The sequence below is a fragment of the Gymnodraco acuticeps genome, unplaced genomic scaffold (assembly GCF_902827175.1).
Source record: "Gymnodraco acuticeps unplaced genomic scaffold, fGymAcu1.1, whole genome shotgun sequence".
NCBI lineage: Eukaryota > Metazoa > Chordata > Actinopteri > Perciformes > Bathydraconidae > Gymnodraco > Gymnodraco acuticeps.
Genome location: NW_022992270.1, coordinates 5,392 through 29,491, shown reverse-complemented (window position 1 = coordinate 29,491; position 24,100 = coordinate 5,392). Strand labels below are relative to the sequence as shown.

The 24,100-nt window shown below is 42.0% G+C and overlaps 2 protein-coding genes across 4 annotated transcripts; one reads left to right on the top strand and one right to left on the bottom strand.

Moving 5' to 3' along the window:
• Window positions 1–17: 17 nt before the first annotated feature.
• Window positions 18–5,914, top strand: LOC117540537 (dynein light chain 4, axonemal). 3 transcript variants are annotated; one of them, XM_034207278.1, is made up of 5 exons: window positions 18–93; window positions 523–602; window positions 2,197–2,280; window positions 5,091–5,189; window positions 5,653–5,914. In XM_034207278.1, exons 2-5 carry the CDS (start codon window positions 531–533, stop codon window positions 5,692–5,694), a joined length of 297 nt encoding a protein of 98 aa, XP_034063169.1. In that variant the 5' UTR covers window positions 18–93; window positions 523–530; the 3' UTR covers window positions 5,695–5,914. The 3 variants fall into 3 exon arrangements, with proteins under 3 accessions (XP_034063169.1, XP_034063166.1, XP_034063167.1); XM_034207275.1 differs by having other exon boundaries at window positions 5,091–5,914; XM_034207276.1 differs by lacking the exons at window positions 5,091–5,189; window positions 5,653–5,914 and adding an exon at window positions 2,377–3,141 and having other exon boundaries at window positions 26–93; window positions 2,197–2,315.
• An 11,363-nt stretch (window positions 5,915–17,277) lies between these two features.
• Window positions 17,278–22,533, bottom strand: LOC117540538 (coiled-coil domain-containing protein 106-like). The gene is made up of 4 exons (XM_034207279.1): window positions 22,081–22,533; window positions 20,805–20,954; window positions 19,235–19,507; window positions 17,278–17,573 (listed from the first exon to the last, which is right to left on the bottom strand). Exons 2-4 carry the CDS (start codon window positions 20,932–20,934, stop codon window positions 17,278–17,280), a joined length of 699 nt encoding a protein of 232 aa, XP_034063170.1. The 5' UTR covers window positions 20,935–20,954; window positions 22,081–22,533.
• Window positions 22,534–24,100: the final 1,567 nt, after the last annotated feature.

Here is a 24,100-nt window from a genome sequence, read left to right as displayed (position 1 = left end):
GAAGCTATGTGGTAGTAGGCGGGACCTCCTGTGTTTAATGTTTCCTTAACAACCGAACAGAAACAGGAGAAGTTCTCGGAGGAGAAACGCCTCGTAAGTAACTCTTATCTATTTAAATATCCTCCTCTATGTCCCTCTGCATGTATCCTCCCATAACAACACGGTGTTACTCGTGATATTACGACTGTACTTTAAAAAAAGTAGATTTCTGAGGGTAGAAAACACTGTGCTATCAAACGAGCTATGCTAATTAGCCACAGCAGCTAACCGCTAAAAACAAACCGTTATCTGCTGTTATCATATACATCATATGTTGAAGGTGTGTAATAACGATACTTGTTGTAGCTAGCTGTCTGTGCTCAGCGATTTAAAGCTGGGTAAGGTTACACTGTTGTTAGCTTCATGGTTTCAAATCAAGCTAGCAGGGTTGGCTTTTGGTTGCTAACGTGAAGAAATGTGTGTGTTTTAACGTGTATACATGTGTGTGTTTTTAACGTGTTTAAATGCGTGTGTTTTTGGCAGGAGTCGGAATGGCAGGGACTGGAGAGGCAAAGAAAGAGGAGGCCGACTACAAGAGGCTACACAGCTTCCCTCTCATCAGGGTAACACACACACACACACACACACACACACACACACACACACACACACACACACACACACACACACACACACACACACACACTCTGACCCTATTGCCATGACAACATGAATACACAACAAGTAGAGGGAGAAGTACTCAGACCTTGTACTGAGTAAAAGTAGAAGTACTCAGATATTGTACTGAGTAAAAGTAGAAGTACTCAGATATTGTACTTGAGTAAAAGTAGAAGTACTCAGATCTTGTACTTGAGTAAAAGTAGAAGTACTCAGATCTTGTTCTTGAGTAAAAGTAGAAGTACTCAGATCTTGTACTTGAGTAAAAGTAGAAGTACTCAGATCTTGTACTGAGTAAAAGTAGAAGTACTCAGATCTTGCACTGAGTAAAAGTAGAAGTACTCAGATCTTGTACTGAGTAAAAGTAGAAGTACTCAGACCTTGTACTGAGTAAAAGTAGAAGTACTCAGATATTGTACTTGAGTAAAAGTAGAAGTACTCAGATCTTGTACTTGAGTAAAAGTAGAAGTACTCAGATCTTGTACTTGAGTAAAAGTAGAAGTACTCAGATCTTGTACTGAGTAAAAGTAGAAGTACTCAGATCTTGTTCTTGAGTAAAAGTAGAAGTACTCAGATCTTGTACTGAGTAAAAGTAGAAGTACTCAGATCTTGTACTTGAGTAAAAGTAGAAGTACTCAGATCTTGTTCTTGAGTAAAAGTAGAAGTACTCAGATCTTGTACTGAGTAAAAGTAGAAGTACTCAGATCTTGTACTTGAGTAAAAGTAGAAGTACTCAGATCTTGTACTTGAGTAAAAGTAGAAGTACTCAGATCTTGTACTTAAATAAAAGTAGAAGTACTCAGATCTTGTACTTAGTAAAAGTAGAAGTACTCAGATCTTGTACTTGAGTAAAAGTAGAAGTACTCAGATCTTGTACTTAAATAAAAGTAGAAGTACTCAGATCTTGTTCTTGAGTAAAAGTACTCAGATCTTGTACTGAGTAAAAGTAGAAGTACTCAGGTCTTGTACTTGAGTTAAAGTACTCAGACCTTGTACTGAGTCAAAGTAGAAGTACTCAGATCTTGTACTGAGTAGAAGTACCAGAGTGTAGGAATATTCAGCCACAGTAAAGGGATACTCTGTATGTTTCTAAGAGAGGTTGTATTATGTATTTTAGTGCTTTGCTGGGTGTGTTTCTACAAACTGAATCTACTCGAACAAATACACTGACTGGAAGTCTGCCAACACGTGATCAGGAATATTTATCTGTGGGTAACATGTTTGTTTTCCTTGGGTCAATATGTTGAAATGGACTCCATCATTAAAACCAAAACCCTCAAATGTCCAACAGAAGTTTTTCTTGACTTTAGAAATCGACCACTTTATTTCAAACGCTCGTCTCCATTTGTCCTCTTTTTGCAACTAGGACGCTGAGAGCACGCGGCATGCAGAGAGAGAGATGACTCAACAGTTCTGACATCAGGCTTCATAAACTGCTGTTGGATGCATCACATGTCTCTCTTTCTGTTGTTGTGCACAGAGTGAAATGTCTGTCTCCCTCTGCTGTAAATGACCCTGACCCTCTCTGTTCGTCCTCAGCACACAGACATGCCAGAGGAAATGCGAGTGGAGACGATGGAGCTCTGTGTGACGGCCTGCGAGAAGTTTGCCACCAACAATGAAGTGAGTGTGAGCTCTGTAACGTCCTTTAATCACACATTGAGACTATGGGCCCCAAGAGCTGTACTGGACCTCCTATCTGTTCACGCTCCGTCACACATTGAGACTATGGGCCCCAAGAGCTGTACTGGACCTCCTATCTGTTCACGCTCCGTCACACATTGAGACTATGGGCCCCAAGAGCTGTACTGGACCTCCTATCTGTTCACGCTCCGTCACACATTGAGACTATGGGCCCCAAGAGCTGTACTGGACCTCCTATCTGTTCACGCTCCGTCACACATTGAGACTATGGGCCCCAAGAGCTGTACTGGACCTCCTATCTGTTCACGCTCTGTCACACATTGAGACTATGGGCCCCAAGAGCTGTACTGGACCTCCTATCTGTTCACGCTCCGTCACACATTGAGACTATGGGCCCCAAGAGCTGTACTGGACCTCCTATCTGTTCACGCTCTGTCACACATTGAGACTATGGGCCCCAAGAGCTGTACTGGACCTCCTATCTGTTCACGCTCTGTCACACATTGAGACTATGGGCCCCAAGAGCTGTACTGGACCTCCTATCTGTTCACGCTCCGTCACATATTGAGACTATGGGCCCCAAGAGCTGTACTGGACCTCCTATCTGTTCACGCTCCGTCACACATTGAGACTATGGGCCCCAAGAGCTGTACTGGACCTCCTATCTGTTCACGCTCCGTCACATATTGAGACTATGGGCCCCAAGAGCTGTACTGGACCTCCTATCTGTTCACGCTCCGTCACACATTGAGACTATGGGCCCCAAGAGCTGTACTGGACCTCCTATCTGTTCACGCTCTGTCACACATTGAGACTATGGGCCCCAAGAGCTGTACTGGACCTCCTATCTGTTCACGCTCCGTCACACATTGAGACTATGGGCCCCAAGAGCTGTACTGGACCTCCTATCTGTTCACGCTCCGTCACATATTGAGACTATGGGCCCCAAGAGCTGTACTGGACCTCCTATCTGTTCACGCTCCGTCCATAGACGGTCTCTGGTGCGACAAATACAGTCTCTGTAGTGGTGCACGATAATTATCGGTCCGATATTAGGAATTATGACGTCATCCCGATAAACCCGATACCAGTATTAATAGCCCCGATAATATACAATATATTTTTTGGGTAAAAAAAAGAAAGACATACTGCGGTGTGGGTGAATTGGGATGAGGGGCGCTTGTTTTTCACTCGGCTCCTCCCGTTTTGCCAGTACTGTGGTATTAGTGGTTTAGGAAGAGGGGAGTTCTTCACAAATCCAGCGCTCCCTAACTCGTGCCTGGCTGTGACGTAAATGGTGTGCGGCCGTGAAGCCAGGACAGTAAACAAACATGTCGCCGGTAGTATGGGACTATTTCAAAGCTTCAGAGTTAAATAGTTCGCTTGCTATTTGTATTAACAAATGCAGAAGTTCCACGAGGAGGGAGAAAGGCAACGAGCTATAATACTTCCAACCTGATTAGTCACCTGAAACATCGCCATCGCTACGATGGTGTGTTAAAAGCGTACGAAGACGCCTGCGCTGCTAAACTAGCGGCGAATCCAAAGCCAGCTGCAAAGGCACCGGGCTTTTACCTATCCACGAGGCTTTTGAAAAAGGCAAGAAGTTTGCTAGATACGACCCCAGGGTTAGTTTTGTTCATAGTAGTAACGCTCATGTCATTTGCTCACTGCTAGTCTTTGTTTTACCACCAGGTGTGCAAAAACTACAGGTACATTTAATATATATTATATTATTATTGGGTATCGGTATCGGTTTCAAAAAACCAATATTGTGCATCCCTAAGTCTGCCTTATTTCATTTGGACAGAGCAGCTACAATGTTAGCCTAGCTCTTATCAAACCAAACTCCATCCAGAAAAGCAGCTTTTTCAGTGTTTTACTGGCCATCGACCTGAAGACGCGTCGATTCAGGCTTTTCTCAAATTGGTGTGATTATGTCATTCTTTCAGCTTCCTTTCCAAATATTTATTGAAATTAAATCACTGCAAAATGTCTTCATGTTCGATCAGTGCTGTGAACCAGCCTGATCAGCGGTCCTCTCTGAGCTGATAGACATTCCAGTGTTTGTTTCAGACGTATCTGCGACTTCACGGAGAGAAGCTCCGTCTCCACGACAGAATCACATTTCCTTTACTCGTCCCACAGAGGAGACGCTACGTTGTTAAAGCTAAAGTAAAGATGGAGAAAGAGTGTCGGGGCTTTATCTTCCTTAATATTATTTCATAGTTTAACATTTATTTACTTGCTGTTTTTGCTTAAAGTGAATGTATTATTTATTTAGTTGTTATTGAAGTAAGTTAAAGTAGTTATTATGCTTTTAAGGTTACATTTTTTTATGATTGCGGCCGCTACAATTAGATAAAGGCGTGCACGTAATATTACAAATTACAATTATGCACGCATATAGGGAGAGAAGCTAAGCTGCAGTTTAGGGTTCACCTGTAGGATGTAAAGTGGAAGCAGCCAGAGGACAGTGATATAAGTAACTATAAGAGTAGTTATTGCAGTTAGTTACAGATTTATGTTACAGTAATAATAATACTACATGTCATTTATATCGCACTTTTCCTGCTGCTCGAAGCGGGCAAAGAAGACACATAACAACAAAAGTACGAAGCTAGGTGGAAAAGTATTAGACAGTGTTAAAAAGTCCAACTAAGAAGTAGCAGCCAGGAGAAGTTATCATAAGGAGGTACATATTGCACATGTTGTTGTGTGGGGGCGGTCATTCGCTCACATTACGCTCCCCTTGTTATTTGTTTGTTGATTTGTCCTCCGTGTCTCAGAGTGCAGCGAAGATGATCAAAGAGTCGATGGATAAGAAGTTCGGCAGCTCGTGGCACGTTGTGATCGGAGAGGGCTTCGGCTTCGAGGTGACCCACGAGGTGAAGAACCTGCTGTACATGTTCTTCGGGGGGAGTCTGGCTGTGTGTGTGTGGAAGTGCTCGTAGCCCCTCCACACACACACACACTGCGACACACAGCTACACACCAGCCCATAATAACACGCCGTCTGGAGGCGCAGGGACTCGTTTAAAGGGAATTAAAAAAGGCATGACATAAGATGTGCCGCTCCTCTCTGATTCTCCGTCCGTCTCTGAAGTAACGGACCGACACACAGCAGGGTCCTCTTCAGGGAGTGTGTGTGTGTGTGTGTGTGTTTGTGTGTGTGTGTGTGTGTGGGGGCGACTTTATATGTTTGTGTGTGCTGGACACACACTGTTTTTTTTAAGATAACATTTCATCTGCACCTTCCTCCACAGTTTGTAAACTGTCCCCCCCCCCCCTCTAACAGCACTAGTGTTTCAATAAAGTTTGTAATATTTTTTACGTGTACATATTTTGAAGCGTTTTTACAGAGCAGAGCGGTGCCCTCTGCAGACTGACTGACACTAACCTGACCCCTGACCCCCCCGCTGCAGGGAGAGACTCACTGTGTGATTGTTAACGTTCCTCTGTGGACTCACCTGATTGTACAATAAACTCTGAAATCTGTTCAAAAACTCACTTTATTATCTCTCCTGTTTTATTATGTTTTTGAATGTTGACTGTAAAGTGTCTTTGAGTTTCTAGAAAAGCGCTCTATGAATAAAATGCATTATTATTATTATCCTCTGTCAGTGGGTTATTATTATATTTCAGGTTAAATGAATCATAACTTCTTTTAGTCGGAGATGTTTGTTGTGTTTCAGCAGCTGGTAAACAAAGCTCCAGACCCACTACTTTATTATAAAATGTCCAAAGAAAATCGAAATGTTTTCCTTTTACGTTGTCAAATCATATTACTGGTTATTGCATAAAAACATTCAATAATATGAAATACACACTTTTTATTTAAAATAATCCAAGATGATTTGAATAAATCCCCGAATTCATTTTAAACAAACTTGTTCTCCATGTTTATCAAAAGAGATGTGTGCATCTTAAAGTGCGTCATACCACGGTTATGACAGGGTTGCCAACTTTGGGTTCCTGGCTGGAGTGAGATTTTGATATCATGGGTTTAATTACACATATGCGCACGAAATGACTGCTATCGTGTCAGCAGCGGGACCTTAGCATATATAATAGGATATATATACAATATATACAAATACACAATATTGGACACAGACTATAAAGGACACACAGTTTCATTTACTAATGAAAGTCAAACACATGTTTGTTTCCACTGTTTTATTGTGTGCCTGTCGCGATAAGCAATTTGACTTATCGTACGATAAATAAAAATGAACTCGATAAATTGCCATTTACATGAGGATATGACTAGCAGTTAGTATGTACTTGAATTATTATTATATATTATCATTATGTCAGTGGTCTAAAATGGTCATACAACGGTGCCGACAATATTATCGTTTATCGCAATAATTTCCGGGAAAATGTATCCAACAAAATTAATTATCGTGAGAGCTATACATGAAACACACACACACAAACAAATCTACAGACTTACTCCAAACCGCCAAACATATTAATTAACACACTCTCACTCTCATATACTCTTTGACTGTATTTTGGCCTAGTAGAACAATAAGCAGTAGACTTTTACTTTTTTATAATTTCTACTGGATCTTAGATCTGCGCTTGTGCAATACGGGTCGGCAGTTGCGGCTCCAGAGTAATTTTGTTGAGTAATCTATGGTAGAGCTAACCCATACAGCGGTGGGGCTCATGTCAGTATTTGCAATGTAATTACATACACGCTCCCCTTGACAGTGAAACGCCACGCGTGAGGTTTAGATTATTTCCCTGTCTCAATCCAAATGGAACTGTATGAAATAAAAAGGCACATTTGTCTTGTAGTAAATAAAAAGGGCGACCTGGAGCCAATCCTGCAATTTCCCCACAGGTGAAAGAGTTGACATGCTGAAAACACAACCCCTGCAGGGGGTCAATCAATCAATCAATGTTTATTTATATAGCCCAATATCACAAATGTTACATTTGTCTCAGTGGACTTTACAGTGTGTACAGAATATCAGTATGACAATACGACACCCTCTGTCCTTAGACCCTCACATCGTACAAGGAAAAACTTCCGGAGAAAACCCACAGTTTAAAGGGAACATGGGAGAAACCTCAGGGAGAGCAACAGAGGAAGGATCCCTCTCCCAGGACGGACAGACGTGCAATAGATGCCGTGTGTAAATTGAAAAGATAATACATTTGCAACATAGGTAGTCCAAATGTTTGGAAATGCATGTGTGTATAATAGGAAGATGAATCCACGAGGATATCCATCCAGGACCTATGATCCAGGACCACAGCCACGACTCAAGATCCAGGGCTCGTGATCCAGGACAGAGGAGCGCAGGATCATCCATGACTCCGGATCCCGGCGTATATAGACACCAAAAAGAAAGACATGTGGGGAAGCTGGGTTAATGGGAACATGAGAGTACACAGGTATAGACAGAGAGAAGGAAGAAGTAAGATGTCCCCCGACAAACTAAGCCTATATCAGCAAAACTAGGGGCTGAATCTAATCAGCCCTAACTATAAGCTTTATCAAAAAGGAAGGTCTTAAGCGCACTCTTAAAAACGGATAGGGTGTCTGCCGCCCGAACACAAACTGGAAGCTGATTCCACAAATGTGGAGCTTGACCCCAGGGGGTCTGGGGGGATTCTCCCCCAGGAGATCTTTTGAAATACTAACATAAAATACACATTCTGGTACTCTCTTGAGAAGACAAATAAATAAATGTAGTACTACACGACATATTTAAAAAATGAATGCCATTTTAGTTTTGTGTTACTTTGTTCTGAAAGCTGAACCTGCTGCTCCTCACAGAGAGAAGAGGCTGTGTGAATGACTTTACTTTGTGGATCCACAATGTAACGTCATTCACACAGCCTCTTCCCTCCTCTACCCTTATCCATAAGGGTGGATCGCCCCCATTGTTCTGTGTGTCAAAATGAAAGACAGCCCACACACCTATCAATCATCAAACCGTGGGGTCTTATTTCATTACGTGTTGATAGAAATCAACACGTAATGTTGTATGTATCGATGTATATAGAGATGTACTACAGCAAAAGTATTCTCCGTCGGGACTTCCTGCAACAACACCACGCCGTTATCTTGATTCTGATTGGCCAGAAGACATTATCAAAGATGATCTATTGGAAAGACGATCACTACCTGACAAAAGTTTTCAAAACAGTTTCTTGTCTTCGGTATTCTTGTTTTTGGCGTGAGAATAGTTTGGGCAGCGTGAGAGCGTGAGATTGAGAGTGAAAGCGTGTGTCACACGCCAGATGCGTGAGAGTTGGCAACCCTGGTTATGAGATGAAAGATCTGAATCAGAGTGAACACTCAGTAAAGCCCCTGTCACACTGTCCCGAAATTGACACCCGATGGACACACGATAAAGGAAATGTTCAAATTCGGCTGTGATCGTAGCAACATCGGGCCATTCGTGAGGGCATCTATTGATTGATTGAAAAGTTTATTAACAGCTTGTATATTGGGTACAGTACAGTACAGATCAAAACATACAATTGTTAAGGGGATGCAGACCAGAGAAAGACTTTCGTCTTGTTTACATCAGGGTCCCCCATTTCCAATTCATCATATCATTTAAGACATATAAGACATATTTGACATACAGATGGCTTATTTACAATTTACATACAGGTGGTTTTTTACATACAGATGGCTTATTTACAATTTTCATTTTAGATTTCGTTCTAATACATCCTAACCGGACATTTAAGACATACCAAGTCTACAGATATACAGTTAGTAACAGAGTCTAAAATGCGAGTATATACATAGATGGGGGGGGGGGGGAGCTGTCCATTGAACGACAGGTTGAGATTTGTACCATTACCGGGGCCAGTTTTGCAATGCTCTCCCCCGAAGGTGCTCTTTAAGAGAGGTTTTGAAGGTAAGTATAGTTTTACTTTCCTTTACAGTTGTGGGAAGAGCGTTCCACCTTGATGTGGCATCATTGCGAAACGTGTATTCCCCCTTTTTTGTGCCAAATCTGGGTTTCACATGATTTGTGGAGCTCCCTCTGGTGTTATGATCATGGTATTCCTTGACCTTTGGGAAGAATGTTGACATGTACATGGGTACCATAGAGGTGTAGTGGATCTTGTAGGCCAGGCCCATTGCAAGTAGCTGTACTCTGTCGTCTACTCTAAGCCATCCTAGGTTGTCAAAGTGGGCAGAGGTGAGGTGGGTTCTAGATGAAAGGTCAAGCAGTAGTCTGACCAGTTTATTTTGCGATGTTTGAAGTTTTATTTTTAGCGCCTTGGAGGTGCTATGGTACCATGACGTGCAAGCATAGTCATAGTACCCTTGAATGAGTGCTCCTGCCAGAGTTATGACCGCCGGTGGAGTTTCTCAGGCTCCGGCAGCAACTTCGTGAGCGGCAAATTCGTAAGGCGCTTGTGAGGGCATCTTGTCAAGTCGTGTCATCTTCGTGTTATCATCGGTGCATTCGCCCTCACTCTGATCGGGGCGAATGCCCGATGGCACCGATGATAACAAGATGCCCTCACGACGGCCTTACGAAGGGCAAAATTGACACACAAATTCAACACGAAAATGAAGCTTCTCAAGGTCCTTCGGCTGTTTTTTGGCATGCCAAAGATATTGCCACCGCTCACGAAGTTGCTGCCGGAGCCTGAGAAACTCCATCGGGGGTCATACGAAGGCTTAAGATGCCCTCACGAATGGCCCGATGTTGCTACGATCACAGCCGAATTTGAACATTTCCTTTATCGTGTGTCCATCGGGTTGTTTTATTGCACAACAAAATCATGTAAACATATTATGTAAATAACCCAATTTGTGTTCTGTGAAACTGAAAAGAATATAATATATTATTTTGAAGGACAGTTGACTGGAAGTTGTTGTTGCTATGGAAACAACATGACGGAGAAAACGTAATATCTTCTACATATAAAGACGGAGAAAGTAAAGAACAAAGTCTGAAGATATCAGTACAGTATCATAGTACTGTAACGTAATTGTTTTTGGTACTTTCATTGCAGTTGTATGTCTTAAATGTAATGTAAATGTTGCCTTCGTGTGTGGTTCGGGGCCATCTTCGTGCGAAATTCACAATTCCATATTCGTGTGTCCATCGGGTGTCAATTTCGGGACAGTGTGACAGGCGCTTAACAGATTACATCCTGATAAGGCTACAGCAGATTTAAGGAGCTGGAGAAAGGGACTATAATAATAATAATACAATAAAACTATTAACTTTGATATAAAACATTTCAATAACACTATACTTGAAATAAAAACAATAATAACCTAACATTTAAAAATCAAAAAGTCCATACATAAAAAATAACAATTATTGAACACACTTCGATTTAAAACAGATCAAAAGTGCAAGATATATGGAAATCCAAATATATATTGTAATATAATAAACCAAGCAGCATGTACATTAATAACGACTTAATAAACTCAGCAAAGGTAATAAATAAAGAAGAAGTATTAAACCCTTCAGTGTCTGTGTTGCACTCCGACCCAGGGGCGCCGTAAGGGGGTGAAAAGTTAGGACGATTCTAAAGGCCCGTGACTGACAGGGGCCCAAACAATTTTAGAACATTAATACAAATATGTTTACGTTAGCGTGTGGTGCAGTGGGTTGTGAGTTGGTATTCGGATCAGGAGGTCACAGGTTCAAACCCCACTGCAGTCAGCATGTCGTTGTGTCCCTGGGCAAGACACTTCACCCCAAATTGCTCCTGTGGGGATTGCCCACAGTATTGAGTATGTAAGTCGCTTTGGATAAAAGCGTCTAACAAGTGACATGTAATGTAACCAATGTGATATATTTTCATGGGGCCTGTGAAGCTGACCATTGAGCGGCCCGACCAAGCAAGGAGGCAGAGGCAGAACGTCCAAATACATCCCGGTGTGGGCATTTATTACTCATTGTGGTACATGACACAGCCTCAATATTACTGTCTCACGTGAACACAGTCACCAGCAACAAGGATCTCCCACACACACCCAGACTAACAGGAAAACAGAACCTAACTAGAGAATGCAATTCCTGAAGAAATTGCTAGTGGGAATGCTTTATGCTGAAAAGCTGACACTAAACTGCTATGCTGAAATGTAATGTGTAAGAAGAAAGTGAAGAATTTAGATTGAAATGATACATGAACACTGGGGGCTTGAATGTGTGATGAGAAAATAAAGTAAAAAGGCTTGGAAAAGCAGCAGAATATTTGAACTGCAAACTTCTGAACTAACTTGATGGTGAATGATCTGTCGCCATGCCAATGGCATTTGATGACATCCCATAATACGCTTAGATGCATTGATGGCTGCATCGTTACCAAACCTGTGAAGTTTTGGGCTGTTTGGAGCCGTTTCTATGGAAACGGCATATGATGAAACCCCATAATTGACGTAGAGCTGTTGAGGGCTGGACCGTTAACCGTTATCTGAAGTGTGGTGCTGTTTTGACCCTTTTCATAGGCGTTACGACAACATCGTGTTTTATGGCGAGGGATGCGTTTCCATGGAAACAGCATATGGTGAGAGTTCAGATTTGACGTAGAGCTGTTGAGGCATGGAGAGGTGATATACAGGTGAAGATTGTGGGTCGACCGGACCGTGTCCATTGGAGTTACTGCAACATCGTGTTTTATGGCGAGGGATGCGTTTCCATGGCAACAGCCTATGGTGAGATCTCAGATTTGGCGTAAAGCTGTTGAGGCATGGACCGGTGACATACAGGTGAAGATTGTGGGACGACCGGACCGTGTCCATTGGAGCTACAGCGACATCGTGTTTTATGGCGAGGGATGCGTTTCCATGGAAACGGCATATGGTGAGAGTTCAGATTTGACGTAGAGCTGTTGAGGCATGGACCGGTGACATACAGGTGAAGATTGTGGGACGACCGGACCGTGTCCATTGGAGCTACAGCGACATCGTGTTTTATGGCGAGGGATGCGTTTCCATGGAAACGGCATATGATGACACCCCATAATTGACGTAGAGCTGTTGAGGGCAGGACCGTTAACCTCTACCTGAAGGCTGCTGCTCTGAGCATGTCAGGTGGAGCGATGACATCATCGTGTTCCATGACACAGGTGTTTCTAGTTGAGCTAACGACGTGTCCAGAGATCAAAGGTTTCCATGGTGATCAAATAAATGTGGCAAAGGCTCAAATTTGTTGAACAACACATTTGTAACAGGTTTGTTAATTGACAAAAAATATGAACAGTTGGAAATGGGATTATTATTAGGATTATTTGTGGGTCATTGAAAAGTAGAATCATTTAGAAAGATGTGAACATTGAAGTTTCTATTTTAGAAAAGCTGACACTGTCGTGCATCGCTGGTTTTAAAAGTGATTTATAAGAGTCATGTTTAAAGATGTGCAATACTTAAAACGTTTATAAAGATCCTCTGAGTGTGTGTCGTTAGTTAGCTGATACATACCTTGACATATTGACTACAAGAGCTTGAAACAAACAAGCAACCTTGTATTTGAAAGATTCACTGACATAGCAACAGTCGCACGTGGTAGCCTATACAGCGGTGTGGCTGAGTACTTTAAAGGGTTCATGAATAGAAGGGACTTGAATGTGAAGTAAGAACAAGAAAATAAAAGTCTCAATGCATGAAAAAGAAGCAGAATATTTGAACTGAAAACGTTAGAACTAAAAGCATACGTCACCAATAATGTCTAAAATATGTGGAACATGTTGAAGTCAGTATGAAGTCTCCATCAGACGGAAAAGAATAGGCTGAGACAGTCTGTTAAACTCCAGTGACCACGTCATTAGTCTGCTGCTCTAATGGAGTGGTGAAGTCACGCCCATCTACTTCCGCTCCATGGGACCTTATTTCGGAAAAATAATGTATTGAAATCAATGGAGAGAGAAAACGTATCTTTCGATCCCGTTTGAATTGTGCCATGAATTACACATATGATGTTTGTCAATCTAGAAAAAATCATCTCCTTGTCAAAAAAGTCACAGTTTGTCGTAAAAATACGCAACTACTGTAGAAAGACTACAAATCCCAGAGTCGCGTAAGTGATATCACAATTGACTTCCTCCACTAAGAGATAGTGTGCTGTGTCAGCATTCACACTAAAATACACACATGACTAATCAAACAAACAAGACACAGGTGAGGAGGGAGGAGAAAACACAGGGGCACCAGGTGAACACAATCAGGTAATCAGGCAGAAGGGAACACTTTTCAAAATAAAACATGGACAGATCGTGACAAATAGATGCATAAATTACATATATTCAAATGCTTCCTGTGCAATGCTTTAGCGTGGAACAAATTAATATGCTTCGCCAATAGTGAAGCTATATCCTACGTAACGGAGACCGAGATCTACGGCCCCAGAGATCACCTCCGTTACAGGGCCCAAAATCCCTGGCGGCGCCCCTGCTCTGACCTGCTGAGTCGTGCTGACCTCAGTGTGTGTGTCAGGACTGATTTAAAACACACACTCTGCACCGTGTACACACACTGTGACCCTGGATCAGGACACACTGCACCGACGTCACTCATAATAACATGAATAATTATAATGAAACACCTCTCCGACTCCAACACCTCTGATTAAACACAAACTGTCTTCCTGCAGAAATAATCAGACAGTCTGTCGCTCGGAGGAACTCACACATTTAGATCTGTTCTGTACGGAGGCAGACGGGTGAACACACTGAAACTCTTCCATCGGGAGAAACAGCAGCTTCAGAAGGACGCAGATCTAGAAACCCAAAGGTTCCACATCAAGAAACATCTCCAGCAACACGTGCAGCATTTAGAGAACATTCAGCAACTTGAGGAGACATGCAGCGTTTACTGAAAGCTGCAGAACCAAACGCTGAAGAAGCTCAAACACAACGGAGACCTGGGGACACTAAAGAGTGACGCACACAGCTGGGAGACCATGGGACACTAAAGAGTGACGCACACAGCTGGGAGACCAGGGGACACTAAAGAGTGACGCACACAGCTGGGAGACCAGGGGACACTAAAGAGTGACGCACACAGCTGGGAGACCATGGGACACTAAAGAGTGACGCACAGAGCTGGAGACCTGGGGACACTAAAGAGTGAGGCACACAGCTGGAGACCTGGGGACACTAAAGAGTGACGCACACAGCTGGGAGACCAGGGGACACTAAAGAGTGACGCACACAGCTGGGAGACCAGGGGACACTAAAGAGTGACGCACACAGCTGGAGACCATGGGACACTAAAGAGTGACGCACAGAGCTGGAGACCTGGGGACACTAAAGAGTGAGGCACACAGCTGGAGACCTGGGGACACTAAAGAGTGACGCACAGAGCTGGGAGACCTGGGGACACTAAAGAGTGAGGCACACAGCTGGAGACCTGGGGACACTAAAGAGTGACGCACACAGCTGGGAGACCAGGGGACACTAAAGAGTGACGCACAGAGCTGGAGACCAGGGGACACTAAAGAGTGACGCACACAGCTGGGAGACCATGGGACACTAAAGAGTGACGCACACAGCTGGAGACCAGGGGACACTAAAGAGTGACGCACACAGCTGGGAGACCAGGGGACACTAAAGAGTGACGCACACAGCTGGGAGACCAGGGGACACTAAAGAGTGACACACACAGCTGGAGACCAGGGGACACTAAAGAGTGACGCACACAGCTGGGAGACCAGGGGACACTAAAGAGTGACGCACACAGCTGGGAGACCATGGGACACTAAAGAGTGACGCACACAGCTGGGAGACCAGGGGACACTAAAGAGTGACGCACACAGTTGGGAGACCAGGGGACACTAAAGAGTGACACACAGAGCTGGAGACCAGGGGACACTAAAGAGTGACGCACACAGCTGGGAGACCATGGGACACTAAAGAGTGACACACACAGCTGGAGACCAGGGGACACTAAAAAGTGACGCACACAGCTGGGAGACCAGGGGACACTAAAGAGTGACGCACACAGCTGGAGACCTGGGGACACTAAAGAGTGACGCACACAGCTGGGAGACCAGGGGACACTAAAGAGTGACGCACACAGCTGGAGACCAGGGGACACTAAAGAGTAACGCACACAGCTGGGAGACCATGGGACACTAAAGAGTGACGCACACAGCTGGGAGACCATGGGACACTAAAGAGTGACGCACATAGCTGGGAGACCAGGGGACACTAAAGAGTGACGCACACAGCTAGGAGACCAGGGGACACTAAAGAGTGACGCACACAGCTGGGAGACCAGGGGACACTAAAGAGTGACGCACACAGCTGGAGACCAGGGGACACTAAAGAGTAACGCACACAGCTGGGAGACCATGGGACACTAAAGAGTGACGCACACAGCTGGGAGACCATGGGACACTAAAGAGTGACGCACACAGCTGGGAGACCAGGGGACACTAAAGAGTGACGCACACAGCTAGGAGACCAGGGGACACTAAAGAGTGACGCACACAGCTGGGACCTGTTGTAGCCTTATATTAGTGATGCGACTTCACACACAGTCTTTGTACTTAAAGGTGGGTTAGGTAATTCACTTCAGAAACGCTTTTTGTTATATTCCATGGAATGCTCTTAACATCCCGATAGCAATAAATATATAAAATGTGGGTTTTCTCTGGAAGTTTTGGTAACACTTTATTTTGATAGTCCATAGTTAATACTCTATAAGTCATCAGTTGACATTTAGTAGCATGTCAACAGTGCATCAGTTGACATTCAACAGCACCGTTCAAACCGACAAGTAACTAAGCATTAGTTGATGATCAACAGATAAGCAACTAAAGTTCAGTTGACTATTACATTAAGCATTAGTTGATGATCAACAGATAAGCAACTAAAGTTCAGTTGACTATTACATTAAGCATTAGTTGATGATCAACAGATAAGCAACTTTAGAGTTTAGTTGACTATCTGTTGATCGTCAACTAATCTAGAGTTGACTATTAGTATACTTTTAGTAGGTTCTCCACTAAGTGTTTGTAGGCATGTGTTAGGACTATCCAATTAAAGTGAAAAACAGTTGAGAACAGTAGAAAGTCTATAACCTATCAACAGAACACATACATTCATCCACTAATTATATGCAACAGACATGGGAAATAAAGCGAAATGTTTTGCACAACTGATCACGAACACTGGATAACTGAAGTCAATACCAGGTTATAAAGCACAGTAGAACAAACACTATACACAGCATATCAGAGAAAGAAAGCTTTTTTATTTTAATAACATACTACAAGTAAAAACACTGAACAGTTGTGAACCACATTCAATCCTACTAAAGGACATCTAAACATAATCATTAACAGGTCGCCAAAACACTTCCCCAAAGTAGCTTCCCAAAATGAAAAACCGTCCCCCCTGTCACTACCCGATCTGCAGCTCTGCCCGATCTGCAGTGCGCATGTGCGAGATGGTCCGCCATATTGAACAACTCCGGACGGCAACCCAAGATGGACACTTGACACAGTGGCTTTTAGCAAAGCTCAAAAATAAAACTCGAGAGAGATGAGTTATTGTTATTACAACGTGACTTCACTATTATTTAACAACTCTTTTTATTGGGTTCTTTTATTTGGGGTTAAGTACATTGTCAGAATAAGTGAGAAGTTAATTTAACTTCTGTTAGACAGCTATATGCCAAACATGTTTGCATACATTCACAGTCAATATGTATTCAGTATGATAGCTGTCTAACAGAAGTTAAATTCATTCACTTATTCTGACAATGTGCTTAACCCCAAATAAAAGAACCCAATAAAAAGAGTTGTTAAATAATAGTGAAGTCACGTTGTAATAACAATAACTCATCTCTCTCTCGTTTTCCTTTTGAGCTTTGCCAAAAGCCACTGTGTCAATGTTGTCCTACTTGGGTTGCCGTCGGTTGCCATCCGGAGTTATCCAATATGGCGGACCATCTCGCACATGCACACTGCAGATCGGGTAGTGACACCCCCCACAACAACGCTCAACCCACATTCAGAATTACCTGACAGAAAAGGGGATGAGCTGTTTTTTGCTTTTCATTTCAGCAATCTTTTCTGCCAGTTCACCGACTATTTTCTTCTGACAGAGTTGGGCTAATTTTAAAAGTGTGTTTTTACCCTTAAACTGGTCTAGGACACTTTTGTCCACCAGGAATACTTCAGCAATTGCTGCAGTGTCTTTCACAGCATTCCTGGAAACATGAGCTTTCTTAAAAGCTTTGGTCATCTTGAAGCCTCTCTGCACCAGTCTAAGGACACGCCGATATCTTCCCACCACATCTGAGATGGAAGACACTGAAAAATAAAGAATACATTAATGTCAATAAATGTTATGGCCCCCCAATAATTGTTGTGGTGTGTATTGTGTGCAGTGTCTTAGTTGCAGGATGAGCCATAGTGTTTCTCACATATTTTCTCTTGAAAAGGGACTACAACTTGGATGAATGTGTGTGACTTCCCGTTTGTTTTAGAACATGTGTTGTATTTTATAGTAGGTACTAGGTAGTGTGCCTGTATGCGTAGTGTGCAAATCTAGTTAGATCATTGGCTATTTATTGATAAAAAACATATTGGTGGTAAAAACTGGTGAGAACATTATTTATATTTCATTATTCATTACAGGTTCAGCTCAAACAGCCATAGTAGATGAGCATTAGAGGTGTGGACATTTCTCCATTTATAAGGTGCATCGCGATGTACGATTCTGCATCGATGCAGTGACGGAACATAATCAGGAGTTTGGTTTCATATCAGCTTAGTGAGTCTTACTGCGTTCTGCTGTCATTTTCTGTCGCGCTAGTTTCTCTCCTCTGATCTCTGTTTCAAGGAGGGCAGAGCTTTACACTTTGAATGCCGCCTCTCACCTCCGCACACACGGGGTGTCTGTGTGTGAGGAGGTGTGAGGCGGCATTCAAACGATCTGCAGTCCACTAACTTGTTGCTCTCACTACCAATAACAGCTGCTCTGTTATGCCAAATTCACATCAGGCAGCTGCGAAGAGCAGATCGCCACAATGATGACATTTTTCTGAGGCGTGTTCATGTGTTTCAGGCGACAAGAAATTCTTTATAACATAGGTCAACATGTCAGGACTCTGTTTACTGATTGGCTGCGGGTACTCTCTGGCTGCGCTTCGCCACTAAAAGTTTAAATATCCCCAACTTTTTGTTTGGTTGCACTTCCTTGCAGAATCAAACGTCCGCTGTGCGCTCATAGATATCGCATAGTAGAAGAACTATGAGTAAGGGAAGGTCCGTAGCTGCTAGGCAGTGTAAATGCCATCGACTTTGTGCTGCATTCACATGATGTCGGAATAATCTGAAAAGTTATCTCCCTGCCCATTCACCCCCCCAAAGCAGTCAGCCTAGGGAAACACTGAGCTTCTATGTGAAAACCTTATTTTTGTAGATTACAACACACTTGTAATGCACTGTAGAATTATTTAAGTTTTGTTTTTATTAAGTTTATGTGAGGTGGCTCACACAGATACTGGTATTGAAAAGAAGCTTTTATATTAAAGTCTGTACAGTCAGATCTTTGAAAGCACTTTCTAAATAAAAAAGGGAGTTCAGATTTATCTGACTGCTTGTATTAATTGATAACATGTTTTGCTATGTGCAGTAATATAGAAAATTGAGGATGCAATACATTGAGATGCATCGAGGATCGTTGGGAATTTGAATCGTTGACAGGTGAATCGTATTCAAATCGAATCGTGAGGCCAGTGAAGATTTACACCTCTAGTAAGCATGTGGTGTGTCTCTATTTTAGTTCATTCAACCTACACCCCAACCACTCCGGCACGATGAAGAGTACATTGGTGATAAGAGTGATGATGATTGGTCAATGGGATTGTATGCCCCAACCCAAACCCAGTATAAAGCACTAAGCTCACAATAATAACCTAATTACCTAACACCTAAATATATTCAGCAGGTGTCTTAGTTTATTATACCTCGCTCTCCTTTTCCTTTTGACGTCTTCGCCTTTTTGTTTTCCTTCTTCCTTTTTTTGCTTTCCTTCTTCCCTTTTTTGCTTCTCTTCTTGCCTTTCTTCTTCTGCTTCTTTTTCTTCTTTCCCTCATCAGAAGAGTCAGAGGTAGAGCTTGAGTCAGAGCTTGAGTCAGTGCTGGAGTCAGTGCTGGAATCGTTGCTGGAATCCGTGCTGGAGTCCAACCTCATGGGCTCCGGCTCCTTATCTCCAGTGGCCATTACTTCCCAGTTCCCATCTGTTGATGAACGATAAATGACAAACAGAAATAAACTTTAAGTTGAGTCCCCACAAAGGATTTGCCTAAAGCCCAGAGGAGTCTGCTTTTATCACAATATACAACATTACAGAATTACATTGGTGTGACTGAGCTTGAGCAACTGATAACCTAAGGTGGTTTGAGGTTGTACAGGAACTGAAGTGCATACTAATTGATGCGGTGGAGGTTAGATTGGGTATGAAGAAACATTGCAGAAGTACAAATAATGTGCACAAAACTTTAGATGGGATGTCTTGTGTTTTATTACAAAAAGGAGTTGTGTATGAGAAAATGCATTAGTCTGCTACTTTCAAACTGCATTGTGTAGAATGTTTCTATCACTATTAGTGTATTTCCATGAATTCCAATCAATTAGTGCTCATGTGGTCTAAGCCAATTCATCTTTAAATGGAGAGCAATATGCTATGACAAGGCAGCAGTCAACAGCCTATACACAAGTGAAGTTAATTAAATTCCTAAAGGAATTCCTTAAAAATGACAACAATAGCTGAAATATTGTAAATACTATAGCCCAAAGAAGAGACATGAATTCCCTGGGAATTTTTATTTTCTCTGTTAAATTGTTTTTAATATTTTTGTTGAACATTTCAAGAGTTTGATTTATAACGCAAAATACATTTGCAGTACTCTGCCTGAATATCAAGAACAAACTACAAACCCCTTTGTATAACACTGAGCAGAGACCTATACATGTAGAAAGCACATGTCCAGGGACTACGGATGAAAAATAGCCTCTTGGCTAACTCTGGCATATTTACAGTAATGTTTATCAATGTGCACTGTCCCTGATAAAAAAATAAAAAAATAGATGGCTTGGCAGCCATTTTTGTTTGCAATTCAAAAGATGCACATAAAGCAGCAGCCAATAGGAGGCTATACAGTTTTAAATGCAATTGATAGTAGCCCAAATAGGTAAAAGCAAAGGGGCGATGATATACTGTCAAGATACTGTCATAAAAACAAATGAAGTGCTCCCAAGCGCCCTGCCAGCAGTTTTCTTTCAGTGAAAAACGCTATATGGACACACGCCATTAGTGACCCTACACATTGTCCAGCTAAATATCTACATGCACTAAATGTAAAAATATAAGGCCAAATCAAAAATAGTTCCTTGAGAAAAAATAATATTGAAAGGCTGGCAATAATATTCAATAATAGCTGAAATACTGTTGTGGTATACTGCGCCATAATTATTTTTGAAGCCACACAGGTTCTGGAGAGCCCTAATGTAAAACGTTGCTCCACCTGTACAAACCTTGCTCTTGTATAGAGTTCTTGTCCTCAAGCTGCTGCTTGAGTATGCCATTTTCCTCCTCTAGCTCATCCACCCGAGACTGGAGCATCTCAGCCTTCTTTCTCCATGCAATATGCTGCTTGACAGGCATACTACTTTCTACGTTACCAGCTGCAAAATAGGACATGACAAATTAGGAATACATGTCAGAAGGCTAAGGGGATGATTTGGTATGAAAAACGTTTCACATGTTTGAGTACTTCTGTTCTGGAACTGCTCAGAAACCCCCTTATTGTCAATATACCTAGGAAAGCTACACATTCTCTAAATGTCTCTAGTTTGTGGTTGAACAGTTTCATGAGGCTGTGATTATCCTAGATGTCACAACATCTCATTTTATACATTGATGTCAAGTTTCAAAACATGGTCTCACTATGAAATGACTACTATGGGGACTAACATCATCACACATTAATACAATTGAGCTCATTGGATCCACAAGAGTCTCCGCTTTACAGTCTAACCCAATTAATGCAATTCCAAGACTGTATAGGGCCCCCAATATGCAGAAATATTGAAATACACCATTATGAAAAGGCGTAATTAACACATTATACTGCATGTAAAAAACGTTTTTTGCCCAAAACTGCATGTGATTATCATAAAGTGGGTAGGCCTATGTCTGTAAAGGGGAGACTCGTGGGTACTCATAGAACCCATTTTCATACAGGTATCTTGAAGTTAGATGTCAAGGAAACCCCTGTGGAAATTGCCATGTCAGTTTTTCCCTCCAAAATGTAGAATGTTTTTTAGCCCCATTGCCGACAAGCTAGCATCACGTGGTTGGTACCATTGTATGCCATTAGGTCATCTACTTTCATATGATATCATCATTACCAGCTTCAAAACCGAGCCCGGTACAGCCGCTTAAAGACAGTAAAGTCAGCCGCGATCCTGCGGGTCTCATTAAGGAGAAGATTCAAACTAAGCATGTTAGCTAGCATTCTGTTTGAGCTACCAAGGAACCTTCTATATGAACCGCTAGCCCTGCTGCTCCAGTAAGGATAACTTTAGTTGTTATATTAGACCGTGTCTATGGCTATACGTCGTTAGCTTTGCTGGTAGGAAAGGTTAACAATGTTAACCTTACCGATATGCATGTTAACTTAAACATGCATATCGGTTATTTAACATAGCTAATAAAGTTAGTGGTAGTTTGTCAGTATAGTTCGCATATCTAGAGTGTGAAGTTAGCACACAAACGTCAACTACTTTCACATTTATAAACCCAACTTACCACTTTCTTGTATGGTATCGCCTCCTTCTACTGCCTCATTAATCTCTCTCCGTGACTTTGAGCGGGTACAATGCACGGGACCAACGGCACTGCTCCCGTTGTCAGATGAGGGGCGGGTTACTGAATGCACCTGAGCAAAAATGCCATGTCGATGCTGAAAATAAATGCGAGATAGCAATATTGGTTCACATGCAAGTAATAAGGAATGCTTTCTAAAAAAAAGACAATGTTACCTAAGGAAGTTGACACTTACCATCTCGACGACCAAAACATCTGAAATCCAAGGGCGCACTTGCGCAGTAGACCAATCAGGCAGTAGAAGTATGGCGCTGGTAGAAGTGCTTGGTGAATATAATTTAGTCACGTGTCAACTCTGCCAACACCATAGATAGACTGTACATATAACGCTGGTCCCGGGAGGTGTTTATATATAAATCAAGCGTATCCCATAAGTTCTCCAGCCAATTAAATTAAAGTGCGCCAGTTTTGCATTTTTGGGATGTCTGGTAGATAAATATATACATTGACTAGCTCGGTCCGATGGCTTCACTGGAGAGAACATTTATGAGAACAGTTTATGTTAAAGAAACAAAAAAATCAACTTTAAAATTAATAAAATGGTTGCAAACAATTGGCTTGATGAAACGCAAATTGAAATGCAAAAACTGCTGCCACAAAATGAAGATGGTCTCCTCCCAGACCAAGGACCATCACATCTGGTAAGAATAAAATGCTTGCAAACTAAAGGGCCCCATATTTTTTTATGCAATCGGCTGTAGGTAGGAATAGGACATTCTTCTGCTACATTGTTTGCTAATATTAAGCATTAAGTTAGCTTAACTAGAGGGCATGTTCACACAGAACCATGGATTGCTATAGGAAGGAACCAGAAGGCCCGGATAAGCAATTCACAAATTAATGTCTATGACGGTACATTGTTTTCTTGGCACATTTTTGTTATTTTGTAACACACCTACAAGAAATATGCAGAAATGTCAATGCCCTTGTCAATTAACTTCAAGTGCTGTAATACCAAATAGTAACATGTGGGGATTGTGTATGGACAAAATGAAGATATCAAGTGTGAGGAGGCCTCTAGGATGTACAGTTTTGTTCTCTCTCCCTCAGCTACCCATGGAGGCAAGATACAATTTAGACAAGTAGCTAGCTAGCTAATGTTACAACATATTTATTTCAGCGTATAGTATAGATAATGACACTGACATGAACTAGGCTTACTTGCATAAACATCATGGTTTTTACATCAGCTGCTGTTATTTGAATACATTATATATCCAATTTAGTGTGTGTATGTGTGCGTAACACACACATAGAAAATGTTCAGTTTATCATACAATTTGATGTCCTGCAATTTACAGGGAATGCCGACGTAAAATATGTGGACGTTTGAGGAGAAGTGTTAGGACAAAGTCACTTTTCTCACAATCACACTGCAGTTTATTCGCATGGATGAAGTACATCCATAGGTAAGCAATGCAAAGGTATTATCTTATTACAGTATTTGATAGATTGCTGTTATCATAATGTATGGTGGCATGGATTTATGGTCAATCTGAAAGAATATTACAAGAGCATATCCTGTCATATAACCTGCCTTGATTGGCCAGATATGTTACAGTAACAAAAAAACTCTCTGACGTTACTTTTGGCTCTTGCTAATTTCATCATGTTATAAGTTGACCATATTTAGTTTTTCTGCTCTTAAGTATTATTTTGTTCTGCTTTCAAGCATTAGGATTTCTTATAAATCATAAGTTTGGGCTTCTGACAGAAGAGTATGGTGGTGATTCTATCTATACAACCAGATGGACTACCTATGTTGCAAATGTATTATCTTTTCAATTTACACACGGCATCTATTGCACGTCTGTCCGTCCTGGGAGAGGGATCCCTCCTCTGTTGCTCTCCCTGAGGTTTCTCCCATTTTTCCCTTTAAACTGTGGGTTTTCTTCGGAAGTTTTTCCTTGTACGATGTGAGGGTCTAAGGACAGAGGGTGTC

Excerpts from the sequence above, each read along its gene's own strand:
- LOC117540537 (XM_034207275.1), top strand. The coding sequence starts at position 531 with ATGGCAGGGACTGGAGAGGCAAAGAAAGAGGAGGCCGACTACAAGAGG. Across the intron at positions 603-2,196 it reads ACAGCTTCCCTCTCATCAGG|CACACAGACATGCCAGAGGA; the intron begins GTAACACACACA and ends GTTCGTCCTCAG. Across the intron at positions 2,281-5,090 it reads AGTTTGCCACCAACAATGAA|AGTGCAGCGAAGATGATCAA; the intron begins GTGAGTGTGAGC and ends TCCGTGTCTCAG.
- LOC117540538 (XM_034207279.1), bottom strand. The coding sequence starts at position 20,934 with ATGCCTGTCAAGCAGCATATTGCATGGAGAAAGAAGGCTGAGATGCTC. Across the intron at positions 19,508-20,804 it reads GAACTCTATACAAGAGCAAG|ATGGGAACTGGGAAGTAATG; the intron begins GTTTGTACAGGT and ends GTTCATCAACAG. Across the intron at positions 17,574-19,234 it reads AAAAGGAAAAGGAGAGCGAG|TGTCTTCCATCTCAGATGTG; the intron begins GTATAATAAACT and ends TTTATTTTTCAG.